Here is a 25,748-nt window from a genome sequence, read left to right as displayed (position 1 = left end):
TCTTGTTCCAAAGTTTAGGCTGTGATGGACTGAAGAAAAAAAAAAAAAACATAACTTAAACTGCATTTGTTGATAGTAATAAGGAAGCATCTCTCTTGTATATGCGTACGCACATGCAGCTATTCCTCTTCCCAGATCTGCCAGAAAATCGGGTTATTCTTGCATTCACCATTGTCTGTTCATGGTGTCTGATAGTGTTATGGCTAAGAAGTCACTGCGTACCATACTGTCTTGCTTTGATTGATTGAAATGAGCACAAGATAAAAAAAAACACAAGGAAGGAAATTTAATTTGTTTTCCCACTGTTTTTATTACAAAAGATGAAAACATCCTCTTTTAATCTTTTATGATGCTACTGTGAGCAGTCTTTTAATATACTAAGTAGACTAAAAATGAACTAGAAATAGAGTGGCTTGAGATTTTAAAAGGCTTGAATACAGTAAATGTACTTAATTTTATTTTTATTATATAGAAGCTGTTTATCCTACTGCAGGATTTTATGTATTATACAAACAAATAGTACAGCTTTCTTTTTTTAGAATTAACCTACAGATATTCTCATACTTCAAGCGTTAAGAAAAATATTTCTGTAACTAGAATGCTGGATATTATAGCAGCACTTTTCCTCTGCCTAATGAATTCTCTTTATTTGAGGAATTGTATTTGCCCTTATGCTCAATGTAGATAGATTATGAATGCGCACTCATCCTCGTGGTCATCTTACAGCAGACAGCAGTTCTTTTTTTAATATTATTAAAGAACAGCTGTGGATATCCAATGAAATATTAATAATTTTATGGTTATTGAAGTATGGGCTACGAGATTCCAGATACTAACACATCTGTAATTGTTCTTTTCCTCACATATTTTACTGGCCCTCTTCTTTTACTTTCACTAAATAATTTCTCTGGCTAGATTTCTGAAGAAGCGGGAAGCAATTCTCTTGGTCTGTCGTCTTCTTGATTCTTTGACTTCCCAGTAACTTTAGCTGGAAGTAGCCGATGCATCAAAAATGTGACAGAGGTGAATAATATATTCATACTTGCACAAACCGCTATTGCACAAAGTGGGAACCAGATACATGCTATAGTGAACACTAGATCACAATTGATTCTGGTTTTGTTTGATGGCTAATTAATCAGTATGCATGGAGCTCAGAATTACTGAAGGCATATGCTCTCTTTTGCCCCTTTCATGAGGAACACGGAAAGGATCTGTGTTTATTGTGATGGGAAGTAAATAAGTAACATTGGACACAAATCTTTTGGGATTAAATTTGTTCTTTATGGAAAAACTCTACTATATTTTCGTACTGATGATCGTATTGTGAGTCAGTTTTCATTGAGTCTCTGTGGCTTCTCCAAGCTTACTTTTTGTCCACAATGCCTGGCTTTCGAGGATGTGACTAACTTTAAATGAATAAAAATGATGGTGGCAAAAAGATGGTAAAATGACAAAATGTTAAATTAGTATTTATCTTATTGTTTCCAAATCTTTCAAAATCAGCTATTATTGTTAACCTTATTTTGAAATAAGAGTGAATTGGGAGGAGGATGAGGGCTGCTGTGTTTTATTTAGTTTGTTCTGTATGATAGCTTGTTCTCAGACATGTTCACTTAACCTGTTTTCTCTTTCTTGCTCTCTCTATTCTTCAATACCACCATTTTTCTTTTATCTCACACTTATCTTTCTTCTTCTTCCCATCCCCTCAGTCTTTTCTTGTGTGCTTCCCAATAGAGACATGAGCATTTGAGCTGTTCTTATTGTAGCACTTGAAAGGAGACAGATGCACTCCAATCTTTTGTTTCATATTTTTTTCATGGGTGAAAAACCATAAATCAACTAACTTGATATCAGAGGAAAACCATTCTATCTTCTTCTTACCATTTTTTTGACACTTCTTTTTGTATAACAGGTAGTTTGTTCTATATGGCAGAGGCACAGATATTCAAATATTATAATATTTTTAATGTCTAGTAAGCTTATGATAAAATACTGCTAATGTATGATACATGTTTTGAATGCCTTTAATAATTAATATTTCGTAATAATACAAAAAAAATCCTTGTAATGTTTGCCGTTGCTCTACTCTTGGGGGTCGTTTTTAGCATTCTGTATTATGGGAGCTCTTCCACTTTATTGGTTTTCAATTTAGCAGTGGAGAATTCTTGTGATATCCCATTAATGTGCTGCAGAATTAGATGTGTCACAAACGTAAGTTCCAGCATGTGTAAGATGGTAGCTGTAAAAAAGCTTTAATATGAGCACGTTAAGTATTTGGATGGCTGATCGTATGAGCATCCACGGGAAGAAAATCCAGTTTTAGAGAAGGGTGACCATTTTCTTGTTTGTTTTCACCTTAATGTGTTAGAGTGTAAATGAGTCAGAATTTTCCTTTATATACCTGTTCTTACATCATGCATCAATTCCTGTCTGATACAACCTCACTTAGAGGTTCTTTACTAAGAAAGCAGCAGATACTGGGAGGGTGAGCTTTGAACAGAATCTGTCCATCAGTTGCCTATTTTGTACTTGGCTCAAAGCCAATAGTCTGGCTTTAAGAGTGTTAATCGTATTCTGTTGTGGCTCTCCTAAATACCTATTGCCTTTTTTTCCTTCAAGAATTTTTAATGTTTTATGATAAGAAAAATTGTGGACATTAAAACCAGTGTGAGAATTAATGGCAGAGTTCATCTTTAGCTATTTTGAGATTGATGATTTTTAAAAGAAATTGCTGATACTAAGGGAACATGTAGTTTCAGTTAATGATTAATCTCTGGACTACTGGGAATTTACATTAGGGGTTTTTTTCCATTTGTTAATTACTCTTGGTGGATTGTACTTGTGTAAGGAGTTGGAGAAACTGAACTTCTCACAGTGGGAGCAAATGTCCGCAGCAGGGTGAGATCTGATTTAACTATCCAAAGTCTGTATTCAAAAGGAGCAGTACCATCAGATACCTTGTCCTTTTGTATGTTTTTCAACTTAATATATAGGTTGTACATATGTATATGTATGGATAGAAAGTCTGACATGATGTATTCATTAAGGGTTGGGGTTATTTTGGTTCCTGCTTTGAGTTTTGTACGTTGTTTTATTGTGGTCTGTAATGATCAGATTGCTAAATTTTTATAGTAATAAGGAGGAGCTGATGTGAATTTCTTAGTTTCTATTAATATGATATATCAATTAGCTCTGCTTAAATAATCTGAAAACTAATGGTGTGACCTTTCTTAGAGTTATGGTGGATTGAAGGACAGGGGAGCAAATTAAGGAACCTTCCCCACCTTCTTACTTACTTTAAATTTCTCAGACATTAGACACTGCTCTAGAAAAGGGGAAGAGGCTTCAGAAAACAAAATAGGAAGGTGCTGAAGAGCGACAAAAAATCTGCTGCTTCTAAATGCCACAGATCTAGTACCTGCGAAGATGATAGATGGATAGACCTTGTACACCACAGCAGATTGTCTTGACTAATTAAAGTAACTTTTTATCACAATGTCTTTGGAATCATCCAAGAATGGTCCAATTTTCAAACTTCATTTACGCTACTGTTTGTACCCATGCATTATCTATTAAAGACCATTAAGGCACATTTTAGTGTCAGTGTTAGTAATGGATTGATCCTCTTATCATCACGAAGTTCTACGTTAGCATTTGTTTACATTTCAGTATATTCTGAAATGGTCTATCTCGTATCTATGCCCTCTATTTAAAAAAACCCCAACAAACTCTTTGGAGTTCAGTGTGGTGCTTTTATTTGAGTTGGTAGAATTGTGATTTGGTTCACAAGGGCTTGTTAGCATTATGCATAGATTTATCTTCGAACCTGCTGTACTTTCTTTGCCGTTAGACTAGAGGGTTAGCACTTCAGTGCTTTCATTTCCTGGTGAATTAATTAATGTGGGCTTATATTAATTGCTTTAAAAACACTTTGTTCTTCTCGTTAGTCATTTTAATTTTCTAGCTTATGGTTGAAGTGCTCACTTTGAAAAGTAGACCTATTTGCTTCTAAATTACTTCTCTGTTTTTGTGTTTTATTGTTTCCTGTAATGAATGCGAATAAAATAATATGGAGTAGTTTTGACAACAGGTAAGCTTATAAGGCCTAGTCCTACTGAACTGAACAGTGGAACTGCATGTTAGAGATGCACAAAATTAGTGAGAAAGTCACAATGCAAATGGATTGACAGAGATTGTCAGAGGATGATAAAGTTTTATTAGAACTTTGGGCAATATTTATGTAGGTTTTGAGCCTGATTCTGATTACACTAGTTTCATGTCTGAAAACTGAGTTGTAAAAACCCTCATTTTCTTGTTGGAGAAATAATGCTAATATAAAACAGCAAAGAATTCATATGGTCTTTGCTATTCCTATTATTTGATATAATGTTTACATATATGCTGCTTTATTGAATAACACCAGGCATGAAGACTTACCCAGAAAACAGAGTCTTGAAATGTTGTGTGTCAGCTAATAAGTGTTGTCAAGTCGCACATCATTGTAATTCATATCAAAGGCAGTGGTCAGAGTTCATTATTGCAAGTGAGTTCTCATAGTCTAGTCATGTACTGACTGTAATACTAATCATCGTTTTTAATGTAAAACACAACTCCTTAATGTTACGTTTTATAAAAGTTACCCTTTAGTAAAGAAATTAGCTATTAACCTTATACCTGTAATTTTGTTTCCACTTTCGTGTTGCTGATCAATTGCTGAATGTCCAATTTTTCAAAAATGCAAGGCTACTATTTGATGTTCCTGTTAAGTCAATTATTGAAAAATGTCATATTGTAAGGTTCACAAATTTACTCTTTTAAAGTAAAGCATTAAGCAGAAGGAGAAAATAACATTCATTCTTTGGTTATTTTTACTTTCAATAGTGAATTTTTGACATTGTGAATATAAATAGCAAATAAAAAATAAGCAGGTAATGAGGAAGGGTCAGCTGTTTAGGGTGCTACAGTGGGAGTTGCAGACTTCAGTTAATTAATTTAGTTCTACCACAAATTCTCTGTTCAGCATGAAGTGACTCTAAACCACCATCCAATCCATTGACTTGTGTTCAACTGTAGGTGCCCAGAGAAGAATATAGGAACAAGGCAAGCGAGTGGCAATACTTTCTGCAGGCTATCTCAGCCCCCCGTGAGTTATTTTTTCAGAAACTATATAAGAAGAAAAGGTGTTCTGTAGATAGTAGCTATTGATGAGTAATTTTCATTCTATTTACATGGTTTCAAAAAGATATTTGACAAATAACTTTCAGCATTAATAGTTACTCCATAGCATAATCACCTTCATATGGAGATTTATCATCTTTAGGCATTTGCTTTGGTTTTCTTTGTTTACTCTGACACTTGCCACTTAATTTGATGACATCAAGTTCTTACAGTGAAAAAGAAGCACACACTAATTCATAAATTTCTGGTATATTGTTTACTTTAGCTGTACCTTTTGCAATCTGAACAGTCGTGGTTATTTTTCAAGAGTCTTTAGTAGTGGTCCTTAGAAAGCACACTTTGAAAGCTCAAGAATAGTGTATCAACCAGCTCTCCGTTGTCCACTTGCTGACTGACTTCTTCAAAGATCTGTCATGGATTTGAAATGTCATCCCTTTAAAATTAATGTCTTGGTTCTTGCTCTGTGCACGCCCACCAGTTCTGTTCTTCAGAATAGCTTCTACTCATTTGTTCAGCTGTAATACCCAGATTTTCACACCCCCATCCAACTTTTCTCAAAAGTTAGTATCTGATAACACATTTTCTGTCTTTTAAATATCTCCTGTGAAAGCAGAAAGTTTTGAATAAGGTACACCCTTTGATCTCACTTTTCCAGATGGTGAACTAAAATTATAGGTGGCAAAGTCATTCTGTCCTTCTGTGGTCTAATAAACCTCTAATTCTCTTTCCCTTTGGTAGGACAGCTAGAGGTTGGAGCATAACCCTCTGTAGAGTGAACTAAACTAGCTACCGACTAGCTAAATTTCCCTGAAGAGAGAAGGCTTGGGGTTGAAGGACAGGTTTGGAACCTGGGTCTCCCTTACGCTTTTAAGGAAGACATTTGGTAATCATTAAAACAAAACACAACACACACACACACACCCAAACTACTCTTTTTAAAAAGAAAACAAGAGAAGCAAGTAATGCATGAGGCTGTGAATCCTAAATCGGTATTGATTACTGAACCTGGAAGATAGGAGCATTTTAAGCCTTCATATTGGCTAGATTAGGCAGATCCCTGCTCAGTGTTCTGAATATTGCAAATCTGATTTTAGGCCAACATTCTCCACATATATAAAAATAGATGCTTTTACTTTTTATGACTGGAAATTGTAGGACCATGAGGACACCTAAATCCTCATACAGATCCAACTCAGAAATGCTACTACTCTCAAACGTTTCCTCAACTTTTTTTGCTGGTGCTTTTTTTTTTAATCAGTTTAGGTTTAATAGACTTTTAATATTTTGCTGGTTTTTTTTCTTTTTTCTTTCTTAAATGGAGGAAAAGTTTAGAGGACTGAAAGATAACCTTGTTAATTGTGACACTGAGTGGTTTCTACTTTAAAATCGGTAAGATTTTTTTTTGGTGGGGGAGGATATGTAGAAGGATTTACAATACTGTAGACTATTTTAGAACAAGCCCCAAACCCACTTCATGTCCTTTATGCTGTTTCCTTGCTTCTTGATGTGTCATGATCTGAAGGAAATATTAAAAGAGAAGAGTCTCAAATGAGCTAGATTGAAGGTGTAAGGCTTACTTTACCTTCCTTATTTAGTGTATTGAAAACATAGGTCAGTAATTTAGCAGATGGGTGTGTTTGTGTTTACACTTTACAGATCACCTTTCAAAAAAACATGTGGGTTCAGAAGCTTTCATTAAAATGCTAATCTGACTAACAAAGTGTTGGAAGTCTGATGTGTAACGTGAAGGCTTTGCAGTATTGGAAGTGTTCCAAGGTTACTGGTTGAGTGTTGATTTTGTTGGTGAAGGAAGTACTTTCTCACACTCATTCTTTCTTTTAACAGATCATGTTTCTTAGGGATAAGAATAATAACCAAAGATCTTGCTTGATGTAAGACTGATTGCAGTCCTTATTTGTGCAAACAGTTCTGTATGAACACTCTCAGGCATGAAAGTGCTTTGCTACAGAAGGCCAGAAGCAAGAAAAAGTTGCTTGACATGCTATTGTGTTTTTCATATCATAGAATATCTCAAGTTTGAAGGGACCCATAGGGATCACTGAGTTCCACTCCCTGCTCCTCACAGGACTACCTAAAACTAAATCATGTAACTAAGAGCGTATGAGTAAAAGTTTTTTCAGAATTGTCTGAGGCTTTTTCATATATGAAATTAGTTAAAATTATTTAGCAAAAGATCATTTACTTGCTTTTCAGCAGGTCAACCCCTAACCTGTACCGGTGCATGGGGTTATTCCTCCCTAGGTGCAGGACCCTACGCTTGCCCTTGTTGAACTTCATTAGTTTCCTCTCCGTGCAATTCTCTAGCCAGTCCAGGTCTCGCTCGATGGTGGCGCAGCCTTCTGGTGTGTCAGCCACTCCTCCCAGTTTTGTGTCATCAGCAAACTTGCTGAAGGTACGCTCTGTCCCCTCATCCAGGTCATTGATTAATATGTTGAACAAGACTGGACCCAGTACCGACCCCTGGGGAACACCGCTAGTTACAGGCCTCCAACTAGATTCTGCGCTGCTGATCACAGTGCTCTGAGCTCTGCCATTCAGCCAGTTCCCAATACACCTAACTCTCCACTCATCTAATCCACGCTTCCTAAGATTACCTATGAGGACGTTATGGGATACAGTGTCAAAAGCCTTGCTGAAGTTGAGGTAGACAACGTCCATTGCTCTCCCCTTATCTACCCAGCCAGTCATGCCATCCTGGAAAGCTATCAGGTTGGTCAAGCATGATTTCCCCTTTGTGAATCCATGTTGACTGCTCCTGACAACCTTCTTTTCCTCCACGTGCTTAGAGATGACATCCAGAACGAGGTATTCCATCACTTTTCCAGGGATGGAGGTGAGGCTGGCTGACCTGTAGTTTCCTGGATCCTCTTTCTTGCCCTTTTTGAAGACTGAAGTGACGCTGGCTTTCCTCCAGTCCTCAGGCACCTCTCCCATTCTCCATAACCTTTCAAAGGTGATGAATAGTGGCTTAGCAATAACATCTGCCAGCTCCCTCAGCACTCATGGGTGCATCCCGTCAGGGCCCATGGATTTGTGGGTGTTGAGTCTGTGCCTAAATGATCTCTAACCCAATGCTCCTCAACCAAGGGAAAGTTTTCCTTTCTCCAGGCTCTCTTATTTACCCGCAGGGTCTGGGATTCCTGAAGGCTGACCTTAGCAGTAAAGACTGAAGCAAAGAAGGCATTCAGTAACTCCACCTTCTCTGCATCCTCCATCACCAGGGCACTCACCTCATTCAGCAGCAAGCCCGTATTTCCCCTAGCCTTCTTTTTGCTACTGATGTACTTGAAGAAGTCCTCTTACTGTCCTTGACATCCCTTGCGAGATTTAATTCCAAGTGGGCTTTAGCCTTCCTCATTGCTTCCATGCATACTCTGACAATGTTCCTATACTCCTCCCAAGAGGCCAGTCCCTTTTTCCACATTCTGTAAACTTCCTTCTTTCATTTGAGATTTTCCAGAAGCTCCTTGTTCATCCATTCAAGTCTCCTGCCTCTTTGGCTGGATTTCTTTCTCATAGGGATGCACTGATCTTGAGCTTGGAGGAAGTGGTCCTTGAATAGTAACCAGCTCTCTTGGACCCCCCTACCTTCTAGAGCCTTAACCCATGGGATTCCTCCAAGTAGGTCTTTGAAGAGGGCAAAGTCAGCTCTCCTGAAGTCCAGGGTTGCAATTTTACTTTTTGCCCTGCTTCTTCCATGCGGGATCCTGAACTCCACCATCTCGTGGTCACTGCAGCCAAGGCTACCACTGGACAAAGTAGTACAGTCCAGTTTTCCTGAAAATGTTTTCTTTCAGAGTGAAATAAAACCAATGTTAAAATGTGTTAAGACAGTTTGAATAATTTTGAGTGTATTTGCAAATTGTGGTTTAGACTCAACTTAAATTTTGAAAATCGTCCCTAAATGGAGCTTTTGTTCTTTAGTAAATTCTAATTTCTAGTAACAGTCATGTAGAGCTCAAAATACAGTTTTAATTGTTATGCACAGTGAGGAAAAAAAAAATCTGTAAAATGATCTTGGAAAACTGAATTAATCAAAACTAGAGTTAGCGTCAGTTTATGTCTTTGTAAATCAGTTTCTGTCATTTTCTGCAAGTTTGTGTAATATGTAAATCAATGCATAGTTTTCCTGTTTTTGTTTCTTAGAGATAAGTGGAATAGAAAAAAATATCAACCATGTATCCATATTGAAATATGCCACTGAACAAACTGAAATAAACTGTGGCGTTTAGGTATTATCACTGGCAATCTTGGGCTATTTTTGTGGCCCACAATGAAACCAACTAAATTTATTATATACAGAAAGCTAGGTTCTTTATTAAAAAAAAAAGAAGAAGAAAAAGTAAATATCTAATCTCAGGAGGAACGTTGCTTTTTTTTTTATCCTGATGGTACTGGTCAATTAGGAATAGCCTGGCATATTACTTTACGTTATTATTGCAGATATTTATATTATCTACTGCAGAGTTTATATTATTACTGCAGATAGTTCATTCAGAGAAGTAATTTGTTCTTTCTAGAGTGTCATCAGCAATGTGAATTGGAACATTGCGGGCTTAAATCTCAAATTCTTGATATCGGAGAGAGCGAAGATATTTTTGTCCTTGATGAGACTATAAAATAGGAGACTGTTGAAAAGGTCTTGAATATGTATTTTTAATGTTTTGGAATAAATCAATTCTTTTTCAAAGCTAGGAGGAAACATCGACTCCTAGGTGTCAAGAGACCATGAAGATAACACATAATGGAAATATTAATATAAATCTTTCAAGCAAAATATCCTTCAGGACTTAGTAATCAAGGGAAAGAAAGACAGTTTTTTAAATCAGATGTTTTTAAGGAGTCAAACTTCATGTAATTTCTTTTTAAAAGTGAAATAAAGAATATATACCCTAAAAGGCAGGAAATTGGTATAATTCCAGTAGAGCAGAAGTTTTATGTTGCCACTGAATGTGCAAAGCACAGTTGCAGAGGCTGCAACTTTGTCAGAGAGCTTCGAACATTTTTATTTATGACTATAACCCTTAGTGCCCCTCAAGCTTTTGGTTGTAGTGTTTTCTTATTTTATACCATGTTGTATGACTAATATTTGGGGCCGATAATACATAACACTTCACTTCTAAATTTTTAAAAAATTTAATTTAATTTTCATGCCCCCTTGCAATTTCTGCTTCACTGAATGGGAATCGTGTTGTATTATGATTCTGTATTTTAAAGGGGGAACATTTTGTTTTAGGATTGTTGGTTAGTTATTCTATGCTATTTGTGAATAGGCAAGGGTAAAAATGTAGTAAATAATGGGAAATTGGTGAGACGCTATGTTGTGGTTTAGACATATCAAAAGACAAATATTCCTGTAGAATAGGAATTTTGAAGTGCAAAACTGAACAGGAATTGAAAATACAAGCTGTTCTCCTTCAGTAAGCTTGCTGAGACCGCTGGCAAAATGACTAGGACTGCATTGTCACCCTTCCAATAAATGTGTGCAACAGACAGATTTTGAGCTTATGCTGAGGCTGAAAGTAAGCCTCTTTCATTTCATCACATAGTTCCTGGGAGTTATTAACAATTCAACTGCTGATACATGATAAAAACAAAACTGCTATGGATCAGTACATTTAATACAAATCTTCATATTATACTTATTGAAAAACACTTTCCTTGAATTTCACAGACCTTGACAGTTGTAGCAAATAAGGTATTTGAAAGAAGAAATATCCTGCTTCAGATATTTTTCTTACAGTGGAGTTGTACATTTATTTTAATTCTCAAATCTTGTTCCTTTGTGCTTATAAATGGCAGTCAGCCTTTCCATGTCAGGTTTCCCATGTTCAATATTAATTATACACTTGTGAAAGATCTTTAAAATATAGTCATCAAATAATGGTGATGTATATCTCTCTCAAACACTATAATTAAGATCTATATGTATCTTCCTTTTCTGTCTACTACAAAAAGTAAGGCATTAAATAAAAATCTAATTATTTTATATCCAACATAATTTTCTGCCTGCAGAAAGCCCAAAAATCCTCTCTTGCTCCTTGCCCACTGGGTCATTTGAGATGTAAACTACAGTAGCTGAGAAGGCTTGGGAACAGGAATTGAAGAATAGCTCTTTTCAATGAAATTGACTTTAAAATAACTGGGACCAGTATAGATATGGTTGATAGATCTTCTCCCTGATGTATTTTATGGTAGACACCATTGTAAATTGTGCCTTGGTATAATATTTCTTAAAATCAATGGATCATCGTCTTTGCCTTTGAACAGCTACTTAAAGGCATGGTATGAAAGTGTGGCAGTAAGATGACATTGAAACTTTCCAGTTCAGTGGTGGGTCTTTATTATTTGGGATTCACCTAAAAAGAGTAAATTTATATGAACTCTTCTGTAATTTACTCAAGGCAGCAATGGCCCTGAGAGGCTATTCCAACTTAGAAACTCATATCCCTTAGTTTACTTGCTGTATGAGATTGGGATCGAGGAGTTTCCAGTTGAACATCTCCACGAACTTTTTATCTTTCTATGCGGCTAAAGTGGCATGAGGTCATGGGTGTTTTGTGTTTATTCTCTAACCTTTATTGCAGCTTTTCAGTTTGATAACTTGTGGGTTTGGGGTTTTTTATGAACTATCCAGACCAAAAATACTGACATGAATAACAGCAGACTGCAGCACATCATGATGTAAAGAGCATGGATTCTTAAGTCATTTCTCATAGGTCAAAATCAAATTCTGTTTGTGTACTAACTCCTGGTTTTTATTGTGAGGTATGTCTTATTTGTTGCATCGCTGTCCTCCTAGAAAAGATATTTTTTCTGTATAACGAGAAGCAAAAGACTTATTAGTAGTGTTTACTCCAGGTGTAGCAATCTGTGACTTTTTATGAAAAAAACTTATGACAATACTATAATGTAGTGATTTTTGAAAAGGAAGAGACTTAAGAGCACAAATATTAGTGTTTTGGAAAATTCACAATGCTCTATTTTTATAGAAGAATTTTGCCATTTCCTTTATTTAGGGACCAGCTGCCACCATAGGTATAGCCTGCCTACAGGAAAATCCTACCTATAGTGGAGGAAAACAGCAATCTAGATGTGGAAGTTATGGGTTTGTATTTGAGCAGAGAATTTACTTTAAAAGTTTAGTTTGAGAAAAAAAAAAAAAAGCTAAATAAGAATATGTAATTGTTAGACTATTTTAATTGAAGGAATAAAATAGTGACAGTATTAAATTGCTTTGCAAGTCACACAAGATCAGAAGTTTTATTAATTTCTCACTTTTTTTTTTTAACTTGGTATAATACCTATCTTGAACACGTACAACTGAAATATCCCATCACATTTTCATCAAAGAATTCTGAATAGGGAACCAGTACAGATATTCTTGATGCCCAATAAGAAAGGAGATTAGTCTTATGCTCTCTCCTCAAGACTGCCTTCATTAGTGTGTACCAGAATGAGTCATGTGAGAAGTGAATGCAAGGCAGTGTGAATTCATATATGGTACTTCCTTTTGCATGCAAATGCTGGGACAGAAAACTCTGAACCAGAAGTCCTGTTGTAAGGCTTTAACTTCCAAGTAGGTGCCTGGGATTGTTAAGGGATCACACCTGTAGCAAAAAACTTCTGTTCTGCATTGTGTCCTGCAGTAGGTTTGTATTTTGAAAGAAGGCAATTTAGGATGTCTTAGAAAAACAAAACGTGTCTATTTTTTGAAAGCAAAATCAAAGGTGTAATCTCATTCTGAAAATTGTTAGAGTTAAAAATTCAGATTGTACTGATGACAAGTCTTATAAAATCCGATGACTGGTTACTTTGAGCCAGTATTGTTTATTTCAATTTAAAGAAGAAAAAGGCGAGTACTTGATATTTAGAATTATAATTTGCTTATATGTACAATTATGATTCTATATGTTTTCCAAACAGGATAGGACCTAATTTAATATAAATTTTTAAAAAGTCTACAAAGAAGCAAACTACTTTTGATTTAGAATATGACCACTCTCTGAAATAAATCCCATAGCTAAAATCCTCTTCTATCTGCTTTAAGACTTTTCCTTTGTAAAACTTTTGTAAAAAAAAAAAAAAAAAAAAAAAAAAAAAAAAAGATATCAATGAAGAATGTCATAATGTCACTCTCTCTCTAATGCACAAAGTTGGGATAAATCAGATTTAAGCTTTGTCTTAATACATTGTTTGATGTGAGTTTATGCTTAAGTTATACATATAACTTTCTTGAAAGGCTGTAGCTATTTCTTGTTTGAATCATAAAGGTTTGCAGGTGACCTTTAAGAATAGCCATATTGGCTATAGTTTTCATATTAGCTTATCTCAGCAGAAAGTATAGCTGACTTTGTAGAAATCAGGACTGCTTAAAGGTTTTGAAACCAATTGTTTCATATTTACTCCTTACCACGAAGGAGTTTTTCTGTTTTGCCTCAACTAGGGTTGCTTACCTATTCTTGGTATTTGATTGTATTTTACTGGCAATGTGTTCTCAGTTTAAATGCTGCTTACATAGCAAAGTAAGTAGCTTTTGCTGGGGTAAGTAATTCCAGTATGCCCTGAACATAAGGTTTGTGCTGGCAAAACTTCATTTTGTCATTATGATTGCTGTTACAATAGTTGCTCTTTTTGGTAGTCTGTGGTGGTTAAAAGACCTTTTTTTACATCCAGGAGTTTTATAACCACGTCAGCAAAATTCTGCTTACAGGCATGGTCTAAACTTTTAATTAAACTAGTAGACTTGGCCCTGGAAAATGAACCTCAAATATAATAACTCTTCTTATCTGCAGTCCTGGGACTCTCTTATGACCTGGCTGTGTCTAAGGTGCCATAACTGTCTATTTAAAGGTTGTTAGATGGCACTGGGGAGAATGGCTTCTAGGTTCTCCTGACCCATGTAGGGAACTTGTTGGAATTTCCCTTGCATATGGATATTTTTTCCGTCAACTTAAAAAGAACACAAATTGTCCTTAAATTCAGGCTTCTCAACTTTAGAAATAACAAGTTTCTTTCCCTATATAAACCCTTCTTTCTCTCTCAGAATGTATTATGTTTTCTGTTGGGTATAACTTCTTTTACACATTCCTGTATGCAAGAAAGATAGAACACACCTGGTTGAACAAGGCTGCTACTTACCTACATTAAACATGTTCATAGAGGTGCATACAGTTATATTGTTCTGTTATGCCTCGACCAATTTAGTGGATGAGTTTTACTTGTCTCTAAGTCTGCATGCCGGTGCTGTACAATGTAATAAAGCTTCTTAGCTAAGCCCCTACTCCCACCCTGACTTCATATAGATTCTATATGGTCATCATTAATACATTTAGGTGAATGCAAGGATCACAGAAATAGGAAAACTATATGAAACAGGAAATCATTATTTATACTTAGTGCACATGTATGGCTTCTAAGTAATTCTCAGTTCTTCATAAATAGTGGTTGTTAGCATGTCTTTCATTCCTTGTTACTGTATTATATTTCCTTACATAACATGATTTCGGTAAATATAAGCGACCAGGGCTCTGATAGATGACATTAATGTAAATAAAGCATTTTATGATTTTATGAGCCTTGGATGTTTCTTCTAGCCGCCTTTCAATTTTCTCATTAAATTCATAGAAGAGAATGTGCTATTCCTTTTAGTTGCTTCAGTCCACAGTCTAGTGCTTTAGCTTATACTATCCATAAAAATAGTACCTTCTCCTCTTTTTCTTACTGGAGATGAATAAAAACTCTTAAATGGAAAAATGTAATTTTAGGAACATATGGGTTCTTTTTAACAAATAGTTTACCAAACAGAATTAATCTGATTATTGTTGTACCAGAATCCCATATAGGGCGTTATACGGTAAAGCTTCAAACATGAAACTAAATGCGTATTTTAGTCAAATATAACTCCTGTTTATGCACAGAGAACTATATTATATAACTTTGTGTTTTTAACTGACATACTACTTGCAAGACAATTTTGTAGTATGTTGTATGCCGAGTTCCCTGAATAAGTATGCAAATGCATCTGCTTCAGGTCGAGCATACAGTAATAGTGGACGTCCTCAACACTTTCAGATGTGCTCTCTGTGTTTGAGTTTTGCATTTATTAAATGGACTTCCTAATACAATCTTATCTTATAGCTGTATCATAAGGCTAAACCTACCTATTGTTTATGAAGCAGTTCAGTAACGTTATAAAGACACAAGCGAAAATCTTCAAAACACAAAAATTGGTGTTCTCTGTGGTGTTTGGTGAGGGGGCATCGAGTGCAGTGTGTAAGGAAAAGGGAGAATCATTCTTCAAATTAGTATAATACAGGAAAGACTGTGTAATCGTATAGTTCATATGTCATCTTAGTGTTTGTGAGAGAGACATACTTTACTAATAAATATAAAGCATATTGGGTTCTAAGACTAGAAAAGACTGCATTAATGTACAGTATTACTGTTTTTTGAGAATATTCCTCTTTCTTATAAATATATATACACTGGTTTGTATTTGATTTTAAAATTCTGGAGAATATAGTTAAATTCTTTTGGGTAACCACTCCTTGGTATTGTCAAGAGAAGTGGCTGACAAATGTATATGTTAAACCCAAGAAGTCAGTTAATGTAGCATGCTTTAAAAAACACAGCGTATTTATAATTTCACTATATGCGCTGAGTCTATTAATTCAGATTCTTTACTGGTGCACACTGACTGTTCCATAGTATGTATGGTGTTATATTTCTGAATTTTGATTAATTTCTGCTATTTAAAAATATTAATTTAATTACTGTTCCGCTCACTTGAAACGCATCAATGAAGCAGACCTCAAACTAATTTCCAAAGCAGTATAACATTGCTGTTTCTATTTAATAGCTGAAGCGGAGCTCATTTTGTTGAGAGCTAGTCAAAGGCTGGGGTTCTGGGTCATGGATTTTGGCAACAGCTATTCTACTACTCTTCTCCTTTTGTGAATTTAGTATGTTAAATAAGAATTCACTTCTTCTTCTCTTTTTAAATAAGTCTTAATTTAAATAAATATGTTTTTACAGCCTTGTGGAAGAAACCCATCTTTTTCCAGTTCTTTTCCAAGTCATCTTGGTAAGAATAATTTTTTTATATATATATATATAAATAGATAGGTATCATGTCTCCTAAATCATGTCAAACTAATAATTTTCGTTAGGCATGTTGATAAAATCATAAGATGTGAATAAAATGAAATTGACCGGTCTGTCAATACACAAAAGAATCTAGAGTAAGCAGCCATGTATGTGGTTCTCACCAACTGATCTGTGTAAAAAGTTTCTTTTATAAGATAAATACTTTGTTCCTTGAACAAAATAAAAGCCTCAAAAATAGAGTTAATGAGCTTGATCCTTAACTAGAGCTATAGATTTACCCAACCCAAGCAAGAAATACTGAGGGATTTGCATTTTATTTAACAATATCAAACTTGAGGTTGATCCTGTTGGCATGATAGTGCCAATTCCCAATATTTGCTTTTAGAATTTCTTTCAATATAAAGTATCAAGGATATGATTTTTGGATAGTTGCATGATGAATTTCCATCCTTAATAAGATCTGCCACTTAGGAAGGTCATAAAAACTGTTGATGGTTTTGTGTCTCTGAAATGTTGCAAAACAAATATGTTAATGAAGAAGAAAAATGTGTAGGCTAATTTGGAAGCTGGGTACTGTGCTATCCACTATCCTTTTTATTGCTAAATTCCACAATCTCTTGTTTATATTTTCAATCTGTTTGTTCATTAAGTTGTATGAGGTAAGTTTCCTGTCATGTAAGCATGCTCCTGATGAATACTAAATAGGCATTATAAATAAATATGCATAATTTATGCAGTGCATGCTTGGTTTTATATCATTCTTGAAATTCAGTCTTACTTGGGGTAGATGATGTTCATAAATGTGATTCTGAATCAACTTTGATTTTTCCTTTCTTAAGTTTAAGTATTTTAATCTTCACTCTTCCCTTGCAGTGATTTATTTCACTGCCTATCATTTTAAATCTCTTTAATACCGCACACCCTTTTTTATTAAAGTAACCTCTTTTGTGATAGATATAGTGATAGATTTTTCCAGTAGCATACAGAACACACTTTATGACATTTTGTGTACGTATATGTACAAATCACTTCTTGTGATAAGTATTAACAATAAAAACAACATTTTACAGTAGTTCATAAATCGTTTTGACCTGGGATGAGTACTGCTTTTAGGTAGTAACAAAAGAGGAATACAGTAAAATATGACAGTCAAATGTTTCGTGTTAATATCCTGAAATATCAAATTAATGTTTGAAACATTTCCAGGTGTTGGAATCTCAAAATTTAACTGCCAGTATATACATATGCATATATACGTTAGTATATAGCTATGAGTATTTGAACATGGTTATGCTCTCTAGAAATATTGCCAGATCTTGAAAAAATTTTTATATTGTATCTATAGTCATGGAATTTAAAATGTGTGTATGTCGTGCCATGTAATTAGGATAAATTGCAGTCAGTCGTAAACGCTCCCTCCTTACCTCCCCACACACAGCTTGACCTCCTGAGTTCTAGAAATAGGTTTTTTTGAGAGTAAAAAGCAGTTAAGCTTAAAATTGTCTGCATGACTGGTGGTCTGTGAAGGTTTCACAGCTCTCTTATACCTGTGTTGCTATCTTTGAGCTTACGGTTAGAGTTGTGACAGGAAAAAGCTTATGGCTTTTAGGGAGAAAAAAATTAATCCCCTTACAACACACTTTGTTTGAGAAGGACGCTTGCAGTAGCTTCAGTCGTCATGTATAGTGGTCGAGCTTTAACAGTACACTGGCTGTCAGCTGTGGTCTTGTTTGGCTCAAGGGATGTGAGACCCTAAATAGGTTGCCACCTACCTTACTGTTCCCCTTTTTTCCCTACAGAAAAGTGAATTCAGAAAAGGAACGTTGGGCAATTGGGGGAAGGCTCAGGAGCCAGGACTAATCAGACTGTAAGGATTAATCATGAGGGTGTTTTTCCTTATGACTAGAACAAATTAGCAAACTCTTTCATTATAGGTTTCTGAAATAATTTCCATGGTCATATGAGTGAGTGAGGGGAGCTGCATATCTTACTTCCCATTACTGTCCATAAACTAGTCTTTGGCTAAGTTTATACTTTTATTGGTTTCGAGAAACACCACAGATCAGTAACATTAAGCTCTGTGGCATTGTACCTAGTTTTGTACCTGGTTTTACCAGACCCTGAACTATTGAATTTGAATTATGCTTCAAAGTCAATACACTATTTTATAGTATTATTAAGTTAATGTAGAGCTATTAGTATCAAGTTCAAGGAATATCACTAGTATTTCATAATTTTCCGTGCCAAGACCAAGTGCCCAGTGTGTTTGCTATGTATCATTAAATGTAGTTCATGTTATTTCCAGCAATGGCATTGACAGGACATTGACTCTTTTAGGCTCTGAAGGGAAATTGGGCTCAGAATTGGAAAGTGTCTCCAGGAGCAGTCTTTATTTCTAGACTTTTAATACAATCAAAGTGGTATTGAACATACTAGCTTTGATCTAGCTATCACAACAGTGAGGACATGATGGCTTGCAGATACTGGGCAATTCAGAAGAAATAAGTTTTAATGTGACTGCTTCTCGCTGATCGTTGACGTAGAGTTGCACTCCTTCATATACTGCTTACTACCCTATGTTGTGGTCTAAGCAATAACACAGAGATCTGGCAGTTTCTTACCATCTATCATGTACCTGGATCAGTTAGATCTCTGAACTCAGCTGAATCACACCAAATGTACCCTTTCATATAATTTCTGACTGTGATTCTAAAAACGTTATAGCTGCCGAACAAAAGGAGCTGGGTCAGTGAAAAAGGCTGTTATTGTCTACCTAAAAAGTTGTTCTAAGAGAATAGCTATTAGTTTTATTCACCTGAGCTAGATTTTAGTTACTGATCTATTAGTAAGAGGCATTAAATATGGTTGCTGTTCCCCTGGAAACCCTCAACACTCATTTAGCACTCAATACTAAGTTACATTTAGGAGATGCAAATTAATAGTGCACTTTGTGAATATGTGAAAGACCTGGATACAGTTCTTTGTTGCAAAACTTCAGAGAGGAATTTCTTGTTACACCTGAATGCGAATTAATTTCATCAGTACTCTGATGCCAGATCCTAGTGCTAGTGGTTACGTAGGTGATGAATAGTTCTACAAAGCAATATGAAGGTATGACTGCTGCATGAGCAGGCATTTCTCTTGCTATAATGTCTAATAAGAACAGTGAAGATATTGTGATGTGTATCTGTGGAAAAAGGGAGATGTATTGCCAATGCTCAGGACAGTAAGTGATTGAAAAACAGAAGGAAAGCTGGCATCATAATGTGCAAAATCTAAAAGGTACAACCTCCCCCTTGGTAATGAGATTAAAAATAATGAGCCAAATTCCATGATGACGTAAATGATCCAAAAGTTGGGTTGATGTGAGGTATAAATAGGAAATTCTGCTGTTGATGAAGTAGAAGGGATTGTAGTAGGAAAAGTTACTGTGGGATGTGTTTCATGTTTTACTTTCCTACTGCCTTTTTCTGCTACATCCTTAGTATTATGTTTGTAATATATTTTATGGCGTCGAACCTGTGATCTATCTGAAATATCAGTATATTATATACAAAATATTCTTTTTTTAATAGTATCTTATAATGCTGGAGTGAGGTTGATAAAGGTATTGGAAGTGTTTTACTCCTATATTTATAAATCATGGCTATTTGTATTTTAGATTGTTGCCAAGATTTTGCTGAGTAGCTAGTGATGAAGTTGGCATATATGTTATTTTCTGTGCTACGTTACTTTTTAGAGGGGGTAGAATGGGGGGCCTCCACACATAAATATTACTGGGCCTTCCTTTAGGGTTATCTGAATCTAAGCTATTACACGGAATAGAAATTCTGTGTAGTTGGTGAAATTCTATTTTTCTGCCTATAAGTTTTAAAACTAAAGCTAACGATGCTTGTGATCAGGAGCTCAATGCTATCCTCTTTTTAAAGCTCAGTAGTCAATTGTGTGCTTGTCCTATTAAAATCTCTAATGTATCTTTTAATTACACCAGCATCTCATAGACTTCAATTTTTGATGTCAAATGTTTTTTTCCAATATTCTGTATTTTAACAGTCAGTGATCACATGACAAACGTAGCAACATGGATTTAAAAGCATATCCTTCTAATAAAAATTACTTCATAGTAAGATTGAAAGTTATTATATGTATAAATTGTATCTTATTAAGTACCGCCAACCAATGGTAGATATTGTCTTAGTGTCTAAACTGTAAAATCTAATTGAAAGGTAAAAATGTAATGATTATTTTATTTATATGTTAAACTATCCTTAACACAAGCAAGTCCGCATCTTTTCCTCACATTTTTTGAAATAATGAAAATTAATTTTAAAATGACAAATTTTAATTTATTTTCCTTTAAATACAGTGGAAAGCTGTTACTATAAAAAGAAATATTTTTCTTTTTGTAGTCATATTCATATATATTTGTTTGTTTTTCCTAGTTGTGTCTAGGTTTGAGGTTTTATACTGTCTCTGTGTATTTTGGGACTGCTGTATGAGTCCATGTTAAAAAGTTTAATAGCAGAATTGGACGCCTTAAACTAAAGGATCACATGTACTGCTCATGTTTTTGATAGACTGCAGTAAACCTGTGCTTGAATGCTCAAAAAATGCTTCAAAATCATTGTTGTGCTGGCAGACACTGATCCTCTTGAAAGCTGTGCTTTGCTTACCTTGTTGTAATTGCAGTTGAAAATTAAGTTCATTATTCTATTGAGCACTCAGGAAGAGAGTATCAGTTATGCATGATTATAAGAAGAATTGTAACACATCAAAATTAGTTAAACATATTCATACTTTAAAAGAAGAAACAAACCACTCCGGTTTTATTTGGGTGACTTCTTTTCAAGAAACTAAGTATTTTGTGGAAATTTTGTCTAATGAGGGGATACATAGCCACGCATAACTAGATTGCTTTGGTTTTTTTTAAAAATTAAAAATAATTTTAACCAAAGCCCTTAAAAAAAAGTTGCGAGAAAGAAGTTGCATAGCAGCCAAATGGAATCAGCGGTTGGATTTTATATTTCATTTTGAATTTTAATTGGAGGAAAAAAATTTAGCTTCAGGAAATGGTTATGGTCAGAGATTCCACTCGTTGTGATCCAGTTAAAGCAATGAAGCCACCCACTTAGATCAGTTTAAAAATAGTTCTTGTTGTCTGACAAGCCTTTCCTGTGAAAATACTATAAAAAAAGAAAAAAAAAAAACATTGGAGAGGAAAAGTAGGAGCTTCATCATTCCCATTTTGCTTGGTTTCTGTTTCCTACTGAGAGACTGCAGTCAAATTTCATTAGAGGGAAGAGGTAGAGGCGTTTTTCTGTTTAGCAGCCACGTGGATGATGGGTACGGAGGAACACGTATCAGAGGTTATTGCAACAGTTGAAGAGTCAGTTGACTTCTGTCTGCTAAACTAAACACCTTATAGTCCAGCATGGCGCACGCTTTGTTGGTTGTCTAGAAGAATGGGGAGCATGTTTCTAATTCTTACGAATACTTGTAGATCATGCAGGATGGATACTTAAAACAGTAGAATAGGAGACTCTTGTTCCTATATTCTGTAGAGAGTACAAGCTTATGCTGCCGAACTCATCTGCTGGAAAAAAATTAGGATAGCGAATATGGCAAATGATACAAGCTCTAGCACTTAGTGCAGATAGGCAGTTGGTCCTCTATGCTGTAAATGAGCCTTGAGCTGAAGTCCCTCTTTAAGCTCTGTGCTTGCATGAGAAGGTTAATACTGTTAGTAACTGATAGCTATTGACATTTCACTCCAGTCTGCTGGCATACTCAATCCTTTATTTAGCATCATTCCTCTATTAAAAAAATCAATGCAAAGATATCTGGGAATGGTTAGGCAACATATGTTTTAAAGAACAGCAAATAGTATTTATTTTAATAGCTTAGTGTGTGGTATTCTTGTTCCTGGCTGTGTATTCAATGCTGTTATAAAAAGTTAAATGCAATGGCTCATTTTGGTGTATTTTGTCTGCTCATTACTGCTTTTAGGGAAAATCTGCATTTATAAGGTATCTGAAATTAGATTCTAAGAATGATTTTTGTGGCTTCTACAGGATGGACATTAGTTATAGTTAGGAACGGTACATTTATCCATATGAATATATCTCTTTTTTTGTGTTTGTGAAGTATGCATGTTTCCTAAAATCTACTAGATTTAAAACCCAAATTGTATGCTGGGGCAATATATGTAAAACTGCTGTGACAGATTAGGAATGTAATCTATGAGGATTTATGAAAGTGAAAATGCCAAAATCCTATTTTAATGTGTGGTTTATAAAGCAAAATAATTGCTTGTTTTGAAAGAGATTTAATATCCAAAGGTAGATTAAGGAGAAACTAGTGAAAAAAGTGTTAGGCTATCTTAAAATTTGTATGTTTGGAATGATAAAAAATTATGAGATACAGTTTAAAGAAGATGACTACTGCAAATGTAAAAATTAATATGAGTAGAAGAACACTTTAACAACAGAATGGTCTAAATCTTTTCCAAACTGACAAATTTCTTACCAATGTGTTGAAGTCTTGTGTCAACATTCAGTAAGGTATTATATTTATTCCTTTTTAATGCTAAATCAAATAAATAGACGTGTTTCTAAAGACTGAAGAAGATATTGTAAAAGGCAGTAGGGTACAGTATGTTAATTTCCAGTTTTCGAGGAGTAAAATATGTCTCCTCTGGTAGAAATGTTGCTTTTTTCATTACTCCGTTAACTTGCTTAAACATATTAAGGATGAGATGCCTGAGACTACTTATCTCTTTTAAATTGCTGACTTGAAAATAGTGTATGCTTCAAAGGGATAAGCCTGAATATTAGAACGCACGGTCTTGGAAATAAACATGTGTAAGTATAACTCTCCTGAGAATTTTTTAGCAGAAAGCATAATCTTACTAAAAGAAAGCTTTTATGGAAACTTTTTTTTTTTTGGTCAGTAGTCTTTCAGTCAGGAGTTTCTGGGGAACTGTTTATATATCTATACATCTGTAAATGTTTGATTAGTGTTGAATCACGTTAATGTGTTATGGTCAATTGTTCTCTGTAACTATTAACACTGTACACAGAATGAACTCTTAACGGTTTTGTTTTATTGATGTCTAATTACCATCATCTTAACTGATGACGATGAAACTATTGGAAGTCAAAATGCATGGTATAAAAGCCATTTCTGATTGTGGCTAATAACGAGAACCCTGGTATATGATTTGTTTTCCCAGATATTGTTAGATGATGTGCAGTGTTCTTCCGTATGGATAAAGCAGTCATAGAATCATAATCTCAAGTTGGAAGGGACCCTGAAGGGTCATTGAGTCCACCTCTCTGCTCCTTGCAGGACTACCTAAAACTAAATAATATGACTAAGAGCATCACCCAGACCCTCCTTGAACTCTGTCAGGCTTGGTGCCATGACCACTTCCCTGGGAGCCTGTTCCAGTGACCTAGCACCTTCTCAGTGAAGAACCTTTTCCTAATGTGCAATCTGAACTTACCGTGATGCAGCTTCATTCCATTTCCTTGCATCCTATCACTGGTCACCAGAGAGAGGAGATCCGCACCTCCCCTTCCGCTGCCCTCCTTGAGAAAGTTGTAGGCTGCAACGAGGTCACCCCTCAGCCTTCTCCAAGCTGAACAAACCAAGTGACCTCAGCTGCTCCTTGTAAGTCTTTCGCCTGAGACCTTTCACCATCTTGGTTCCCCTCCTCTGACACACTCTAATAGTTTGATGTGCTTATGTTGAGGTGCCCAAAACTGCACACAGTACCCGAGATGAGGCCACAGTGTAGAGGGGGACAATCCCCTCAACCGGCTGGCTATGCTGTCTCAATGCATCTCAGGACACGGTCAGCCCTTTTGGTTGTCAGGACACACTGTTGACTCATTTTCAACTTGCCACCAACCCAAACCCCGAGATCTCTGTTCATGGGGCTGCTCTCCAGCCTCTTGTCCCTAGTGAAAAGGTCAGCTAATTTTGCTACAAACACTAATAGGAGAAGGATTTGACTTTTTCGGTATCATTGTAACTTATGCTAGACTTCCAACATGTCTTCACAATTAATGTATGAATGTCCTCCCATACTTGCAGAAGGCCTATGTAGTTTGAAGAAATCTGATGGAAAGGACTGGAACTGGAATGTCGGAAGTGATGGGAACATATTCTAGGGACGTAGGGACCATGTGGCAACCACATGCTCATCATTTGGAGGGGTGCCATACACCTCTGAGTTGAAGTGTGCCACTTTTGTGTTCTTTTTATGAATATTGTAAGCTTGGGATAATGAAGGAAATACTGTATAATTAAAACTTTTGCATGTACAAGTTTGAAAACTTTTTAGAAAGTTCCTCTTAACAGCTGCTAGCTTTAAACAGAGCTGAAATGATTTACTTTCCCTCCAGAACCTTGAGAAAAGTACTGTTGTTGGAGGTTTTTTGTTTTTCTGAGTGGTATTAGCTGATTTTCAGCTGTTGTTGTAGAATTGCTTGAATCAAATAGTTTTGACTGGTTTTAATTCAACTAGAAAGTTGGAAAATATTGAGAGGTCATAATGGTGGTAATTAAATGTGTATTTGTTACAAATGAGACAATCTGAGAACAGGGTTTCAGGTTTTTTCATTTACCTGAAGTACATGATTTGTGGGATGAAAAATGGGCTTGTTTGCAGAGTACTGAGAGAATTGAGTGTGCTGCTTCCTATTCCTGCTGATGATCCATATTTCTTCTTGACCCTGGGCAAATTGCATAACCTTTCTTTTTCAGATGTGCTTAGTGTGCTTCTATCCTTCATGTGTCCGATGGACACATTTACTCTTATAAAATTATCAGAAATTGGTGCTCGTCATTCTGAAACTAAGCCCATTTAAGGTCCCAGCTGGACTTCCTTCAAGCATAATTCTTTAATGGGTTTTCCTTATGGCAAAGTAATGTCTAAACTATAAATGTACATCACAGGAATGTCGGGATGATAAATTAATTAGGATTTAGAGGGTATTCAGACTTTATTATGAGAAGCACTGTATAATTTCTAAATAAATGTGAGCAGCCTATTTTATGACTGTATGTCTGTGTAGATCTGTCACCAGTAGGATTGCTGGTGGAAAAAGATAAATATGTGAGGGGAAGCAGAGCCATCCTTTAAATCACTTTAAGATTATAAATTGATATTGTACATAATAAAATGGCTTTTAAAAAGGAAAATTATTACTAAAGCATATCCTTCTATCACTCTTTTTCTTATCTGCAAAATTATTTTGAACCAGTGCTCCTGTTAGGGGAGGGAATAAAGTTATTTACAAAATCACCTGAAGCTCCACTTCTGAGAGAAAAATTGAGTCCACAGCATTTGTGACAGCATTATGTTCTTTTATAGGAAGGAAATTCAGCTATTTGCATCCTAAAGGAATTGCTTTCTATTGCTAGACCCTAAT

At 35.5% G+C, this 25,748-nt stretch overlaps 1 protein-coding gene across 7 annotated transcripts in view; it reads left to right on the top strand.

Annotated features, from left to right (window-relative positions):
• The window catches only part of ULK4 (unc-51 like kinase 4), a 246,624-nt gene that overhangs the window by 100,185 nt on the left and 120,691 nt on the right, over positions 1–25,748 (top strand). For 6 of the 7 annotated variants that reach the window (XM_063325376.1, XM_063325375.1, XM_063325378.1 and 3 more), the window contains one exon: positions 16,240–16,288. The exons of the other annotated variant lie outside the window; for it this stretch is intronic. In XM_063325376.1, the coding sequence (XP_063181446.1) occupies positions 16,240–16,288 (49 nt within the window). The remainder of the gene's footprint in view (positions 1–16,239; positions 16,289–25,748) is intronic. 7 annotated transcript variants of the gene reach the window in all.

Source organism: Chroicocephalus ridibundus, chromosome 2, assembly GCF_963924245.1.
Source record: "Chroicocephalus ridibundus chromosome 2, bChrRid1.1, whole genome shotgun sequence".
Lineage (NCBI taxonomy): Eukaryota > Metazoa > Chordata > Aves > Charadriiformes > Laridae > Chroicocephalus > Chroicocephalus ridibundus.
This window is presented reverse-complemented; position numbering and strand designations above follow the sequence as displayed.